General features: G+C 45.6%; 1 protein-coding gene across 8 annotated transcripts in view; it reads left to right on the forward strand.

The window, feature by feature from the left end:
* HMGA2 (high mobility group AT-hook 2) overlaps nucleotides 1–13,049 on the forward strand; it is a 356,638-nt gene that overhangs the window by 82,079 nt on the left and 261,510 nt on the right. The window contains exon 4 of one of the 8 annotated variants that reach the window (XM_070755653.1): nucleotides 8,383–8,445. The exons of the other annotated variants lie outside the window; for them this stretch is intronic. Coding sequence (XP_070611754.1) covers nucleotides 8,383–8,397 — 15 coding nt within the window. The 3' untranslated portion in view covers nucleotides 8,398–8,445. Of the gene's footprint in view, nucleotides 1–8,382; nucleotides 8,446–13,049 lie in introns of those variants that run through there. 8 annotated transcript variants of the gene reach the window in all.

The following is a 13,049-nucleotide window of genomic DNA, read 5'->3' on the forward strand; positions in this document are numbered from 1 at the left end:
TATGTACATAACAATTATATATATATATATATACAGTGGTATCTCAAGATACGAACCCCTCGTCTTACGAACAACTCGTGATACGAACCCGGGGTTCAGAAAAAATTTGCCTCTTCGTACGAACTTTTTTCGTGTTACAAACGCCAAACCCGAACTTCCGGGTTCAGCGTTCGGAGGCTGCTGGAAAGCCGCCCGGCTGTTTTAAAAGGTGACAGCCGGCGGCGGGGCTTCTTTCCGGGTTCGGGAGGCCACTTTGGGGTTTTGTCTGGGAGAGAGGGCAGGAGGTCCGGCGCTGGGGGAGGGAGTCAGGAAGGTCCTCCTGCTCTCCCCCCCCAGTGAAAAACACAAAGACGGTCTGACAGGCAGGGCAGAGCAGCCTGGAGCAAAGGGAGTCTGAAACCGCCGGCGGCTTCAGCTTCCCATTGCTCCGCGGGCGGCGGCTGACCGCCTTTGTATTTTTGGCTGGGGGGGGAAGCAGGAGGCGCAGGATCGGCGGGCATGGGGCGAGGCAGCAGGTATGCATCCTGGGCGGGCGGCGGGCGAGGAGGCACGGCCGAGCGGGCCAGCGAGGGTGCATCCAACTTGAGGGGCTGGCGGGAGGAAAGCAAATGTCTCTCTTCGTTGCGCTGCCACCAGCATGGCCTGGTTGGCAGCGGAAGATGTAACCAAGCCCACGGGGCCGGGCTCCGTGGCGGAGACTGCCAGCCGCTCAATCGGGCCGGCAGGGAACAGAATGGAGCCTTCCACGGCGGGGCTGGTAAGGGGAGGAGCTCTCCGAAGTCGGGAAGGAACCCACGATCAGTCGGCTGCGGGCGGGAGGAAAGCGAATGCCACGGGGCTGGGCTGGGCTCCCCCCTCGGCTCCCCCGCTTACCAGCCCCGCCGCGGAATGCTCCATTCTGTTCCCTGAATGGAGACCGCCGGCCGCTCAATCGGGCCGGCAGGGAACAGAATGGAGCCTTCTGCGGCGGCTGCCTGCTGGGCTGTAAGGGGGAAAGCCGAGCCCAGCCTCGTGGCATTCGCTTTCCTCCTGCCCGCAGCCGACTGATCGTGGGCTCCTTCGCAACCTCGGAGAGCTTCCTGGTTTTCGTCCGTGTTGGATTCGCGAGCTTTCATGCCCAGGAAGCTCTCCGAGGTTGCGAAGGAGCCCACGATCAGTCGGCTGCGGGCGGGAGGAAAGCGAATGTCACGGGGCTGGGCTCGGCTCCCCCCTCGGCTCCCCCCCTTACCAGCCCCGCCGCGGAAGGCTCACGATCAGTCGGCTGCGGGCGGGAGGAAAGCGAATGTCACGGGGCTGGGCTGGGCTCTCCCCTCGGCTCCCCCCCTTACCAGCCCCGCCGCGGAAGGCTTCATTCTGTTCCCTGCTGGCCCGATTGAGCGGCCGGCGGTCTCCATTCAGGGAACAGAATGGAGCCTTTCGTGGCGGGGCTGGTAAGGGGGGGAGCCGAGGGGGGAGCCGAGCCCAGCCCCGTGACATTCGCCTTCCTCCCGCCCGCAGCCGACTGATCGTGGGCTCCTTCGCAACCTCGGAGAGCTTCCTGGGCATGAAAGCTCGCGAATCCAACACGGACGAAAACCAGGAAGCTCTCCGAGGTCGGGAAGGAGCCCACGATCAGTCGGCTGCGGGTGGGAGGAAGGCGAATCCCCCGTCGGCTCCGTTACATCTTCTGCTGCCAGCCAGGCCATGCTGGCGGCAGCGGAACAATCGCCTTCCTCCCGCCCGCAGCCGACTGACCGTGGGCTCCTTCCCGAGCTCCCTTCCTGAGCCTCCCGTTCTCTCTCCCCCCCCCCTCGCCCCTTCGCCTCCCTGTGTTCCTAGGAGAAGTGCTGGGGATTGAGGCAAGACAGACCTTCTGCTCCTCACCAGCACTTCTCCTAGGAACACAGGGGGGCGAAGGGGCGAGGGGGCGGAGAGAGAACGGGAAGCTCAGCATTCCGTCAGCCGCAGCGCTGGCTGTCAACTTTTCTTTTTAGCACTGGGCAGGAGCTGACTTGCCTCCCCAGTGCTAAAAAGAAAAGTTGACAGCCAGCGCTGCGACTGACGGAATGCTGAGCCTCCCGTTCTCCCCCCCCACCTTGCCCTTTCCGGTTTCGGCGTTCGAGAGACCGCTGGGTTCCCAGCTGTCTCCGAACGCCAAACACCAAAGCCGAACTTCCGCGTTTGGCTTCAGGAGACAGCTGGGAAGCGGCGCGGCTCTTTTAAAAGGTGACAGCCGGCCTGGGGGGCTTCCCAGCTGGGAAGCCCCCCAGGCCGGCTGTCACCTTTTAAAACAGCCGCACCGCTTCCCAGCAGTCGCCGAAAGCCGGTTTTTTGCGGGGGTTTTTTTGGTTGCACGGATTAATTGACTTTACATTGTTTCCTATGGGAAACAATGTTTCGTCTTACGAACCTTTCGTCTTACGAACCTCCCCCCGGCACCAATTAAGTTCGTATCTTAAGGTACCACTGTATATATATATGTTAAATGTTTTTAGCTGGAATTTTAAAATTAAGGGAGACTAGGATGGTCCCATTTCGGCCTTGTTCTGGCCTCATCAGCTAGCCACACCCTTTCCTTTCGATTTGGTGAACTTCGATCTGGTGAACTCTGCCTTGTAAAGCAGAGAACTAGCAGTTAGAGCTATCAGATCAGAACCCTTCCAGCTCTGTACCAGGGAGGGGGTATATGTTTTTTTATGTCGGATCACCCTGGTATATTTTAAGGAACGTCACAGCTCCTTTTTTGCCTCTAGGCCCAACCCAGGACCACTACAAGGCAGTTAATATATTTTATAGCCGACAACTATATTCTGTATGTGTTAAATGTTTTTAGCTGGAATTTTAAAATTAAGGGAGACTAGGATGGTCCCATTTCGGCCTTGTTCTGGCCTCATCAGCTAGCCACACCCTTTCCTTTACTGGGATTCGATCTGGTGAACTCTGCCTTGTAAAGCAGAGAACTGCCTTGTAAAGCAGAGGGAAAAAAAACAAACATATACCCCTTCCCTGGTACAGAGCTGGAAGGGTTCTGATCTGATAGCTCTAACTGCTAGTTCTCTGCTTTACAAGGCAGATATATGACGGTATTGGCATACTCGGGTTTCTTCCTGTGTAGGATTCAGAAATTTCTGGTGACGTTTCGATGAGGTCCCACTCGTCATCTTCAGGCTGGTGCTTCTGTCCTTGTTCTAGGGCGAACACAGCGAGACCTGAGCTGCCTTCCCTCTATAAATACTGGTAGCTGGGTGTGGTTTGGTGGCTCAGCAATTGCCTGCTGTGTAGAAACATCCTGGTGAGTCAGTGGGGTAACACCTGGGTCGTTGTTGTAACTGAGGTAGGCTGATTAGTTAATGATTGTGGATTAGGGGTGATATCCCGAGTAGCTGGAGCTTGCAGGCTACTTAGTTGTTTTGCAATGTGTGTTCTGAGTCTGGTTTCAGTTTATATGGCAGGGATACATTTGTTAATGAAGGCTGGTTTCCAGATGTCTGGTAGGCAGGAGGTATCATCACGCTTGTTCATATTTTGGGGATGTTTTTCTATCTCGATGGCTTCCATGATTTTTCATTTGCTGTAATGTTCTGTTTTGGAAATTAATTTAGTTTTGTCAGGTGTTACCCCACTGACTCACCAGGATGTTTCTACACAGCAGGCAATTGCTGAGCCATCAAACCACACCCAGCCACCAGTATTTATAGAGGGAAGGCACCTGAGGTCTCGCTGTGTTCGTCCTAGAACAAAGACAGAAGCACTAACCTGAAGATGACGAGTGGGACCTCGTCGAAACGTCGCCAGAAATTTCTGAATTCTACATGGGAAGAAACCCGAATATGCCAAGACCGTCATACCTGTACCCATGAAAATCTACGAAAACAAACAAACAAATATATATATATATATATATATATATATATATATATATATATATATATATATATATATACACACACACACACACACACACACACACACACACATATACACACTTGTAGAATACCATTATGACATTATTCCTGGGAAGCTTATTTATTTATTTATTGATTGATTGATTGGATTTGTATGCCGCCCCTCTCCGCAGACTCGGGGTGGCTAACAACAGTAATAAAACAGTATATAACAATAATCCAATACTAAAAACAGTGAAAAACCCATTATATAAAAACAAATCATACATAAGACATACCATGCATAAAATTGTAAAGGCCTAGGGGGAAAGTGTATCTCAGTTCCCCCATGCCTGGCGGCAGAGGTGGGTTTTAAGCAGCTTACGAAAGGCAAGGAGGGTGGGGGCAATTCTAATCTCTGGGGGGGAGTTGGTTCCAGAGGGCCGGGGCTGCCACAGAGAAGGCTCTTCCCCTGGGTCGCGCCAAGCGACATTGTTTGGTTGACGGGACCCGGAGAAGACCCATTCTGTGGGACCTAACTGGTCGCTGGGATTCGGGCAGCAGAAGGCGGTCCCTGAGGTAATCTGGTCCGGTGCCATGAAGGGCTTTATAGGTCATAACCAACACTTTGAATTGTGACCGGAAACTGATCGGCAACCAATGCAGACTGCGGAGTGTTGGTGTAACATGGGCATATTTGGGAAAGCCCATGATAGCTCTCGCAGCTGCATTCTGCACGATCTGAAGTTTCCGAACACTTTTCAAAGGTAGCCCCATGTAGAGAGCGTTACAGTAGTCGAGCCTCGAGGTGATAAGGGCATGAGTGACTGAGCAGTGACTCCCGGTCCAAATAGGGTCACAACTGGTGCACCAGGCGAACCTGGGTGAATGCCCCCCTCGCCACAGCTGAAAGGTGTTTCTCTAATGTGAGCTGTGGATCGAGGAGGACACCCAAGTTGCGAACACTCTCTGAGGGGGTCAATGATTCTCCCCCCAGGGTAATGGACGGACAGATGGAATTGTCCTTGGGAGGCAAGACCCACAGCCACTCCGTCTAGTCTGGGTTGAGTTTGAGTTTGTTGACACCCATTCAGGCCCCAACAGCCTCCAGGCACCGGCACATCACTTCCACTGCTTCGTTGACTGGACATGGGGTGGAGATGTATAACTGGGTATCATCGGCATATTGATGATACCTCACCCCATGCCCTTGGATGATCTCACCCAGTGGTTTCATGTAGATGTTAAATAGCAGGGGGGAGAGGACCGACCCCTGAGGTACCCCACAAGGGAGAGATCTAGAGGTCGACCTCTGACCCCCCACTAACACCGACTGCGACCGACCGGAGAGGTAGGAGGAGAACCACTGAAGAACAGGGCCTCCCACTCCCAACCCCTCCAGCCGGCGCAGAGGCATACTATGGTCGATGGTATCGAAAGCTGCTGAGAGGTCAAGAAGCACCAGGACAGAGGATAAACCCCTGTCCCGGGCCTGCCAGAGATCATCCATCAGCGCGACCAAAGCAGTTTCCGTGCTGTAACCGGGCCTGAATCCAGACTTTTGAGGACCTAGATAATCGGCTTCTTCCAAGGACCGCTGGAGTTGAAGTGCTACCACCTTTTTAACAACCTTCCCCATAAAGGGAAGTCGGAGACTGGACGGTAGTTATTGAGCACGGCTGGGTCCAGGGAAGGCTTCTTGAGGAGGGGGCACACAAGTGCCTCCTTATAAGGAGCCAGAAAGGACCCCCTCCCCAAGGAGGCGTTGACAATCCCCTGGACCCAGCTCCGTGTCACCTCCCGACCGGCCGAAACCAACCAAGAGGGACACGGATCCAGTAGACAGGTGGTGGAACTTAAAGCTCCAATGGCCTTGTCCACTTCATCAGGTGTCACCAAGTCAAACTCCCCCCAGACAGATGGACAAAGACGTTTAGCCCCAGTCACCTCGACTGACTCGTTGTCAGTCGACTCTGTTTTACAATTGGAGTCGAGGTCCGCCATCGCTTCCTCCATCGCTTCTCTAGATGTCTCTTCTGGCGTTTCAACTCCTGGAGCTCCTCATTGAACCATGGAGCTCTATGGGGTCTAGTGCCGCAGAGAGGTCGCAGCGGTGTAATTTGGTCAAGGGCCTCCGCTGCAGCCTTGTTCCAGGCCTCAGCCAGAGACTCTGTCGAACTGTGGACGAGTATATCTGGAAGAACCCCAAGTGCCTTCTGAAAACCTTCTGGATCCATCAGGCGCCTGGGGCGGAACAACTTAATCGGTTCCGCCTCCCTGCGGGGGAGGATTGGAGCCAGGAAGTCAAGCAGCAGAAATATGTTCTACCTTCCTCCTAATTTAATGGACCAGCATAATGGATACAATTTACTAACGTTTCCTGATTTTGATCAGTAAATTTGTATTCATCCAGAGTTTAAAGGGAAATAGAAAGATGATTTATTTTATGTGCTTGCCAAAACAGCAGTGAATCTTCTCTCTGCATAGTTGAAATAATATTTCCTCTCTTCAGTAATGCACACATTGATGCTAATCAGAACTCAAAGGCAAAGGTATAGGGCCTTTGTTCTTGCATATGTGTGTCTGCACATATAAACACATCTACCTACCTCCAAACATTGAATTAAACTGGCAGAGAACACCCTGCTCTCATGATTGCCAATGTAATATGATGTATTGTATTGGCAGTTCTGTGTTAGCAAATACTTCAGAAGAAAAGGATTTAGGGGTAGTGATTTCTGACAGTCTCAAAATGGGTGAACAGTGCAGTCAGGCGGTAGGGAAAGCAAGTAGGATGCTTGGCTGCATAGCTAGAGGTATAACAAGCAGGAAGAGGGAGATTATGATCCCGCTATATAGAATGCTGGTGAGACCACATTTGGAATACTGTGTTCAGTTCTGGAGACCTCACCTACAAAAAGATATTGACAAAATTGAACGGGTCCAAAGATGGGCTACAAGAATGGTGGAAGGTCTTAAGCATAAAACGTATCAGGAAAGACTTAATGAACTCAATCTGTATAGTCTGGAGGACAGAAGGAAAAGGGGGGACATGATCGAAACATTTAAATATATTAAAGGGTTAAATAAGGTCCAGGAGGGAAGTCTTTTTAATAGGAAAGTGAACACAAGAACAAGGCGACACAATCTGAAGTTGGGGGAAAGATCAAAAGCAACATGAGAAAATATTATTTTACTGAAAGAGTAGTAGATCCTTGGAACAAACTTCCAGCAGACATGGTAGATAAATCCACAGTAACTGAATTTAAACATGCCTGGGATAAACACATATCCATCCTAAGATAAAATACAGAAAATAGTATAAGGGCAGACTAGATGGACCAGGAGGTCTTTTTCTGCCGTCAGACTTCTATGTTTCTATGTCTTCATTCAAAATATTACTTTCGTGCTCATATATCACGTAAGGTGTCCCACCTTTATGGTATGTGATAAAAACTCTGTGCAATATCATATTGCACAGATAAAATACATCTGTTGAATGTTTCAAAGTAAGAATATCTCAATTCCTCTTTTCCTAGCTACAGTAATCTCTTTAGTAAATGCAAAAAATGAGTTAGTGAACAATTTCATTGCATGTTAATTTTTCTATAAATTCAACCTTTTTTGTAATTTTGTACACAAAACCTAAATATTTTTTTCAATAAATATTAGAAAAAGTCATTCTATAAATTATGACTTGAGAACTTTCTAATCTATGAATGGCACTAATCAATATTTTTAAGTAGTCTGTTAATAAGATTCACAATCTGCTGAAGTTACTTTTTGGAAATGAAAGTATTCAATTATAGAATATTTCAGGACATTCTTAAAAGTATTAAAAATCATATAATTTTAAAGAAACAATATTATGTATCCTGAAACTAATGTCTTAAAAATTGTAATATATATAGATTTGTCAAGTTGATGTAGTAAAAATATCAACATCTATAAAAACAGAAATTTGAAAATTAATCAATTTTCCTTGACTTTAAACTCATTGCACTCCTGCCGCACAGATGTAATTATCAGTATTCTTGGTTTTCTTTGGATGGTTGCAGGTGAAAGAAATCTCTGGTGAAGAAACAAAAATGTGGGCTGCAAGTTGATTGAACTCAATCCTTGTAGCGCTAAATTGAGAAGTGATTTATTAGAGCTGCTAAAGCCTATAGACCATACATCACCTTCCTGGTTGGCTTTGTTGGCACCTTGTCACATTCTTGTGGGCTTGAGGAATTCATTGTTCTTGTTTGAACTGATAAGAACAAAAAAAAGGATTTTCTTTCTGAGACCTTGGGAAAAGTAGAAGGGTGGAATGTTGACATGAACAGCAGAGCTACACTTTCCCAAGCCTTTCAGTGATTTTTTTTTTTTGTAAACAGAAGACCACCAATCTTAGGTGTTTTCAGTTTCACCCTTAATAAAATTGTGTTTTCATTTGTGAAATGACAGGTTAATATACAGTATACAGGTTTTCTTTAGCATGCTAAAACTAAGAAAGATTACATTGATTCTTTTTTAGGTCTGGAAGTTGTAAGGCAGCCCAAGACTTGCTGTGTTATGGAGACAAAAGGGAAAAGAGAGATAAAACTTGCAACCTAATAAGTCAAATTGGTCAAATAAAACAAATTTCCAAATGTACGCTCAGGCCTATTTTTCTACTAACTTTAAAATTTATTATTCAAAACATAAAGGAAGTCATGCTTTTGGAAATAAATTCCAGCCTTATCTTCCAATCGTTTAATTGGAATGCTAAAAATAAAATATCTATTGATTTGAGGCAGTGCCGCTAAAATTCATACATATGTATACACAGAGGCAGAAAAAAAAGAGAATGAGAGAGAGAGTGAGAAAGAAAGAAAGAAAAAGAAAGAAAGAAAGAAAGAAAGAAGAGTTTTTGTTTGTTATCCTGGGTAAATAGCAATAGCACTTTAATTTATACACCATTTCATAGTGCCCTCTTTAAGAGGATTACAGAGTCAGCATATTGCCCCCAGCAGACTGTCTCCTCATTTTACCAACCTCAGAAGGATGAAAGGCTGAGTCAACCTTGAGTCTCATGAGATTCAAAAATAATGGAGAGTAGATGCAGGATTGTGCTGTTAGACTTGTCCTGTGCCATTTGAAACAAAGCTTTGATAAAATGCACTAAGCGTAGCATCTAGTGAAGCCATGATATGTTTAATCATGGTTTATTACAGCTATCTTAATTTACACAGCACACTAAGTATTATTACAGTGGGATGAATTTATATACCGCGTTAAGCAAAAATCAAATAAATAAATAAATCACATGATACTTTGGTAAACCATTTTTCATACGGTATATTTATTTTTTAGGAAGCTTTCAGATTTGTCTGATAGCAAATAAACAGGGAACAGGTTTATATTTAATGTTCTTACAATACCATAAAGAAAATGAGTTTTATCTCCACTTATAAATTAATTGTCATGGCTTGAAGTAATCAACATTTAAGATAAGGATTCTAGACTAGCTATGTTTTATGTTTAGCCTACAGCAAACTGCAGTAGTTAAACAATCAACACTTGTCATTGTTACTTATCAGGGCTTAAGGAAGGCTTTACATTTTGACTTCATTAAAGGTAAGAAACAGACCAGAAGGAAAGCAATAAGAATAGGAAGGGTCAAAAGGTTACATAAGAGAACAGTCTGTATATAGGCATGGCTAGTATGTCATATCCAAGCGTTCACAAATCTACCCAATTATGTAACAGAAGCATCATAAATTTAACAATGTACAGGATTTAAAAAATACAGATTAAAAGATCAGATGCCATTTTATATTCTGCATCATCTTAGACACAAAAAGGCCTTATTCTTGCATTTGCATTAATTTATAATAACTTTTATTTTAATAAACTACCATCGCCTATTTCTGTACTGTAGTTGCAATCTCTTAAATTAAGAATCTCAGCTTTTCTCACATGCATACTTTATATATTCCTAAATTCTAATTAATCTGTATGAAACATTGTTAAGCGTGTGCCACATGCAAGAGCTTCCTTTGTTGTTGTTTTTAATTGTACATAGCCCTGACTCATTTTAAGAGGACAGCTACATAAATCAACTAAATAAATAAATAAATTGGAAAGATTAGCAGTAGCAATGTTTGCCTCAAGCTGTCACAGTGAGGGGTATTTCTGGAAGTTTTTATAACCATAAATGTTGCAAATCTGCCTACTTAGAGCAGTATTGAATAGATACATTCAAACAGTACACAGTACCTATTAGCTTTTAAAAAGTCAATATTCATTTATTCAAGAAGGGTTTACATTTTGCACGAATACTGATGTTTAAATAAAAAGCAAAAAAAATGCAACTAGTGACATTTCTCTTCTGAAAATTAGTGACCATTTTTCACTTCTTGATCATTCAATGAATGATTTTCATTTCACAGTATGTACTACTTTTAAAATTGTTCCTAAGCAAGAGAGATGCTAAAATAAATTGAAATCTGCCGTTATGAAAAATAATTGAAATATTAACTGTTTTCTAAACTCTCTTTAGATTCCTAAAAATGCCCTAAAATAATTCTAGATTGAATTTCAATCACACATAATAATTTTGATTCCTGTATTGAAGGAGTATGGGATAAGTGGAAGGAAGACTGTGGAAGACTAGTGACACCTGCAGGATCCTGCTGTTTTTATCAGAATGAAGAAAGGCTCCTGGAGTTCCAGGCAGCTTGGCTATCTAATGCACATAGGAAAGGGGCAATTTTTACAGTGTTGCTTTTTGCCAGTTGACTCTTCTTGCTTTTTCTGTGGAAAACAGAAAGGCAAAAAATTTGAGCAACTTCTGAAATGGTTACAATAAATCTGTAAGCTATGTGCCAAGTTTAAAATAAAAAGCAGTGGTGGTCAATTGTTTATATTCCATCAAGTCACTGCTGAATCTTAGCAACCCTATAGGCCAGGAGTGGGCAAAGTGGGCTCTTCTATGACATGTGGACTTCAACTCCCAGAATTCCTGAACCAATCATGCTAGCTCAGGAATTTTGGGAGTTGAAATCCACATGTCATAGAAGAGCCAACTTTGCCGACCCCACCTACCAAGTACTAATCTGCAGTGTATTTCTTAACTGCTGGTTTCTTTACTTTTATTATACAATTCTTAAAGAGAAAACTGTTCATCACTACAATATCTTCATTGTCAGTTCAAAGTTGCTGAACATAAGAATAAATTAGTACATTAGTTTGATCTTCTTTATATTTAATTGACTTTGTTATAAGAACCTCCAGATCATTTGCACTTTTGGAATTCATAGTACTACATCAACACAGTACAAGTTATTGATAGTCATCTTTTTCAAATTCTGCATCCTTCATGTACTCATCATGTAGGTTGAATAAGGAGAGAGTATACTGTATACTCTTATATCACACCTTTACCAACTTTAATCTAGTGTGTTTTACTGTGTCTAGGACTTTTAACCTCCTCCACTTGGCCGAGCCTGTTCCGTCCCCAGCCTTCTGCCCCCAAGCCATTGGTTGCTGCCTTTTCCCCCTGGTTCTTTCACCAAATGGGTCTGAAAAGCACTTTAACCCTGGCCTTTTGGACGCAGGGGACACTTTGCTGCCAGCCAATCAGAGGATTTGTTACTTTTCATTCCCTTCCCTGTGTGGAAGCAGCCTATTTTGGAGAAGGAGCGGGTGTTTTATATTTTAATTTGTTCATGCATGTGTTTATTATTTCCTTATCAAGAGACATTATTTTAGAAGTTCTTTTTTCTCAGCTTTGAAATTTTGACAGTGTTAAATTAGCTTTATTGTGTTTTTTTTCCTGGCAGCGGCCGGCAGGTTCGATGAGGAGGCAGCGAGGAGGAGGAGGAAAGAGAGGGCAAAGAGGGCCGGCCCCAGGGCTTGGTGCGGTGTCTTTCTGTCTGGTGTCCCAACTCTGATCATTGATTTTGGGGTGGTTGATGGGCAAGTTATGGGAGGGATGGTATGGGAGCCTTGGGAGGATCCTCAGGATCCTTGCCTTTTCGGGTGTGTGATCGCTTCCACACCAAGATTTAGGCTCTCCTTATGGAAGAAAGTTTCAAAGGGATGGCCACCTCACAATAACTATACGGATATCTTAACATTTAGACGCCAGACAGGTGTTTCAGCTGGGCTGCAACCGGAGGAGAAACAGTGGGGTGGGGGAACTTGAGAGGAGGAGGAGGAGAAGGAGGGGAGGGAAAGAGATGGAGCGAGAGGGAGATGGTGAGGGTGGGACTGGGAGTGGGGGTTGAAAGGAACCAAACAAAAATCACGTGTGTGCACTCCCCACTCACACATACGTATCCTCCATGCACTCTCAAACCTGCGCATTCGCTCTCTCTCACTCTCTCACACATGCACGCCTTCTCTCTGCACTCAGCTTTGCTTTCCTCTTTTGCTGTCGGATCCAAAAGAGGGAGAAGGTTATTCGCTTTTTAATGTGTCCACTATCTTCCTTTTTGTGCTCTCCGTCCTCCCCTCCCCTTTCAAAACCTAGCCACTTTCCCCACCTTGCGATTCCTACTTTCACATGCACGCCAAAGCCTGGTGCAATAGAGAGCTTGAGATACACATACACATCGCCCTTGCTATTTATTATTAAACCCCATTGCTTCTTTTTTCCCCCTTTCTCGCTCCCCTTCCTCTTCCTTTCTGGGGTGCTTCTTCCCCCACTCCCTGCCCAAGTCCAGCCCCCTCACCTCTTCCTCCTGCCGTCTTTTTTTCTCGCTCTCTCCGGCTGGGGACTTCTAAAGCCTGGAGAGAGAGCGTTCATGCCAGTTCCCCCTCCCTTTTAGCCAGCTGGCTGGCTTGCTGGCTGGATCTCCCTCCCTCCCCTGATCCTCCCTCCTCCTCTGCAGTAGGAATCATGGGGTGGGTAAAGTGGCTGGGTTGGGAATGGGGGGGGGGGAGGACGGAGAGCACAAAAAGGGAGGTAGGGGACACATTACAAAGCAAATAACCTCCCTATTTTGCAGCCGACAGCAAAAGAGGAAAGGAGAGTATTCTCTCCTGCGCTTGGCTTTGCTCTCCTCTTTTGCTGGAGAGGGAAGGGTGGGAGACGGAGGAGGAGGAGGGAGGATCAGGAAAGAAAGGAAGGAAGGAAAGGAAAGAAAAGGGAAGGAAGGAAGGAAGGAAAGAAGGAAAAGGAAGGAAAAAGAAGGAAAGAAGTAAGTAAATAAGTAT

Source organism: Erythrolamprus reginae, chromosome 6, assembly GCF_031021105.1.
Source record: "Erythrolamprus reginae isolate rEryReg1 chromosome 6, rEryReg1.hap1, whole genome shotgun sequence".
NCBI lineage: Eukaryota > Metazoa > Chordata > Lepidosauria > Squamata > Dipsadidae > Erythrolamprus > Erythrolamprus reginae.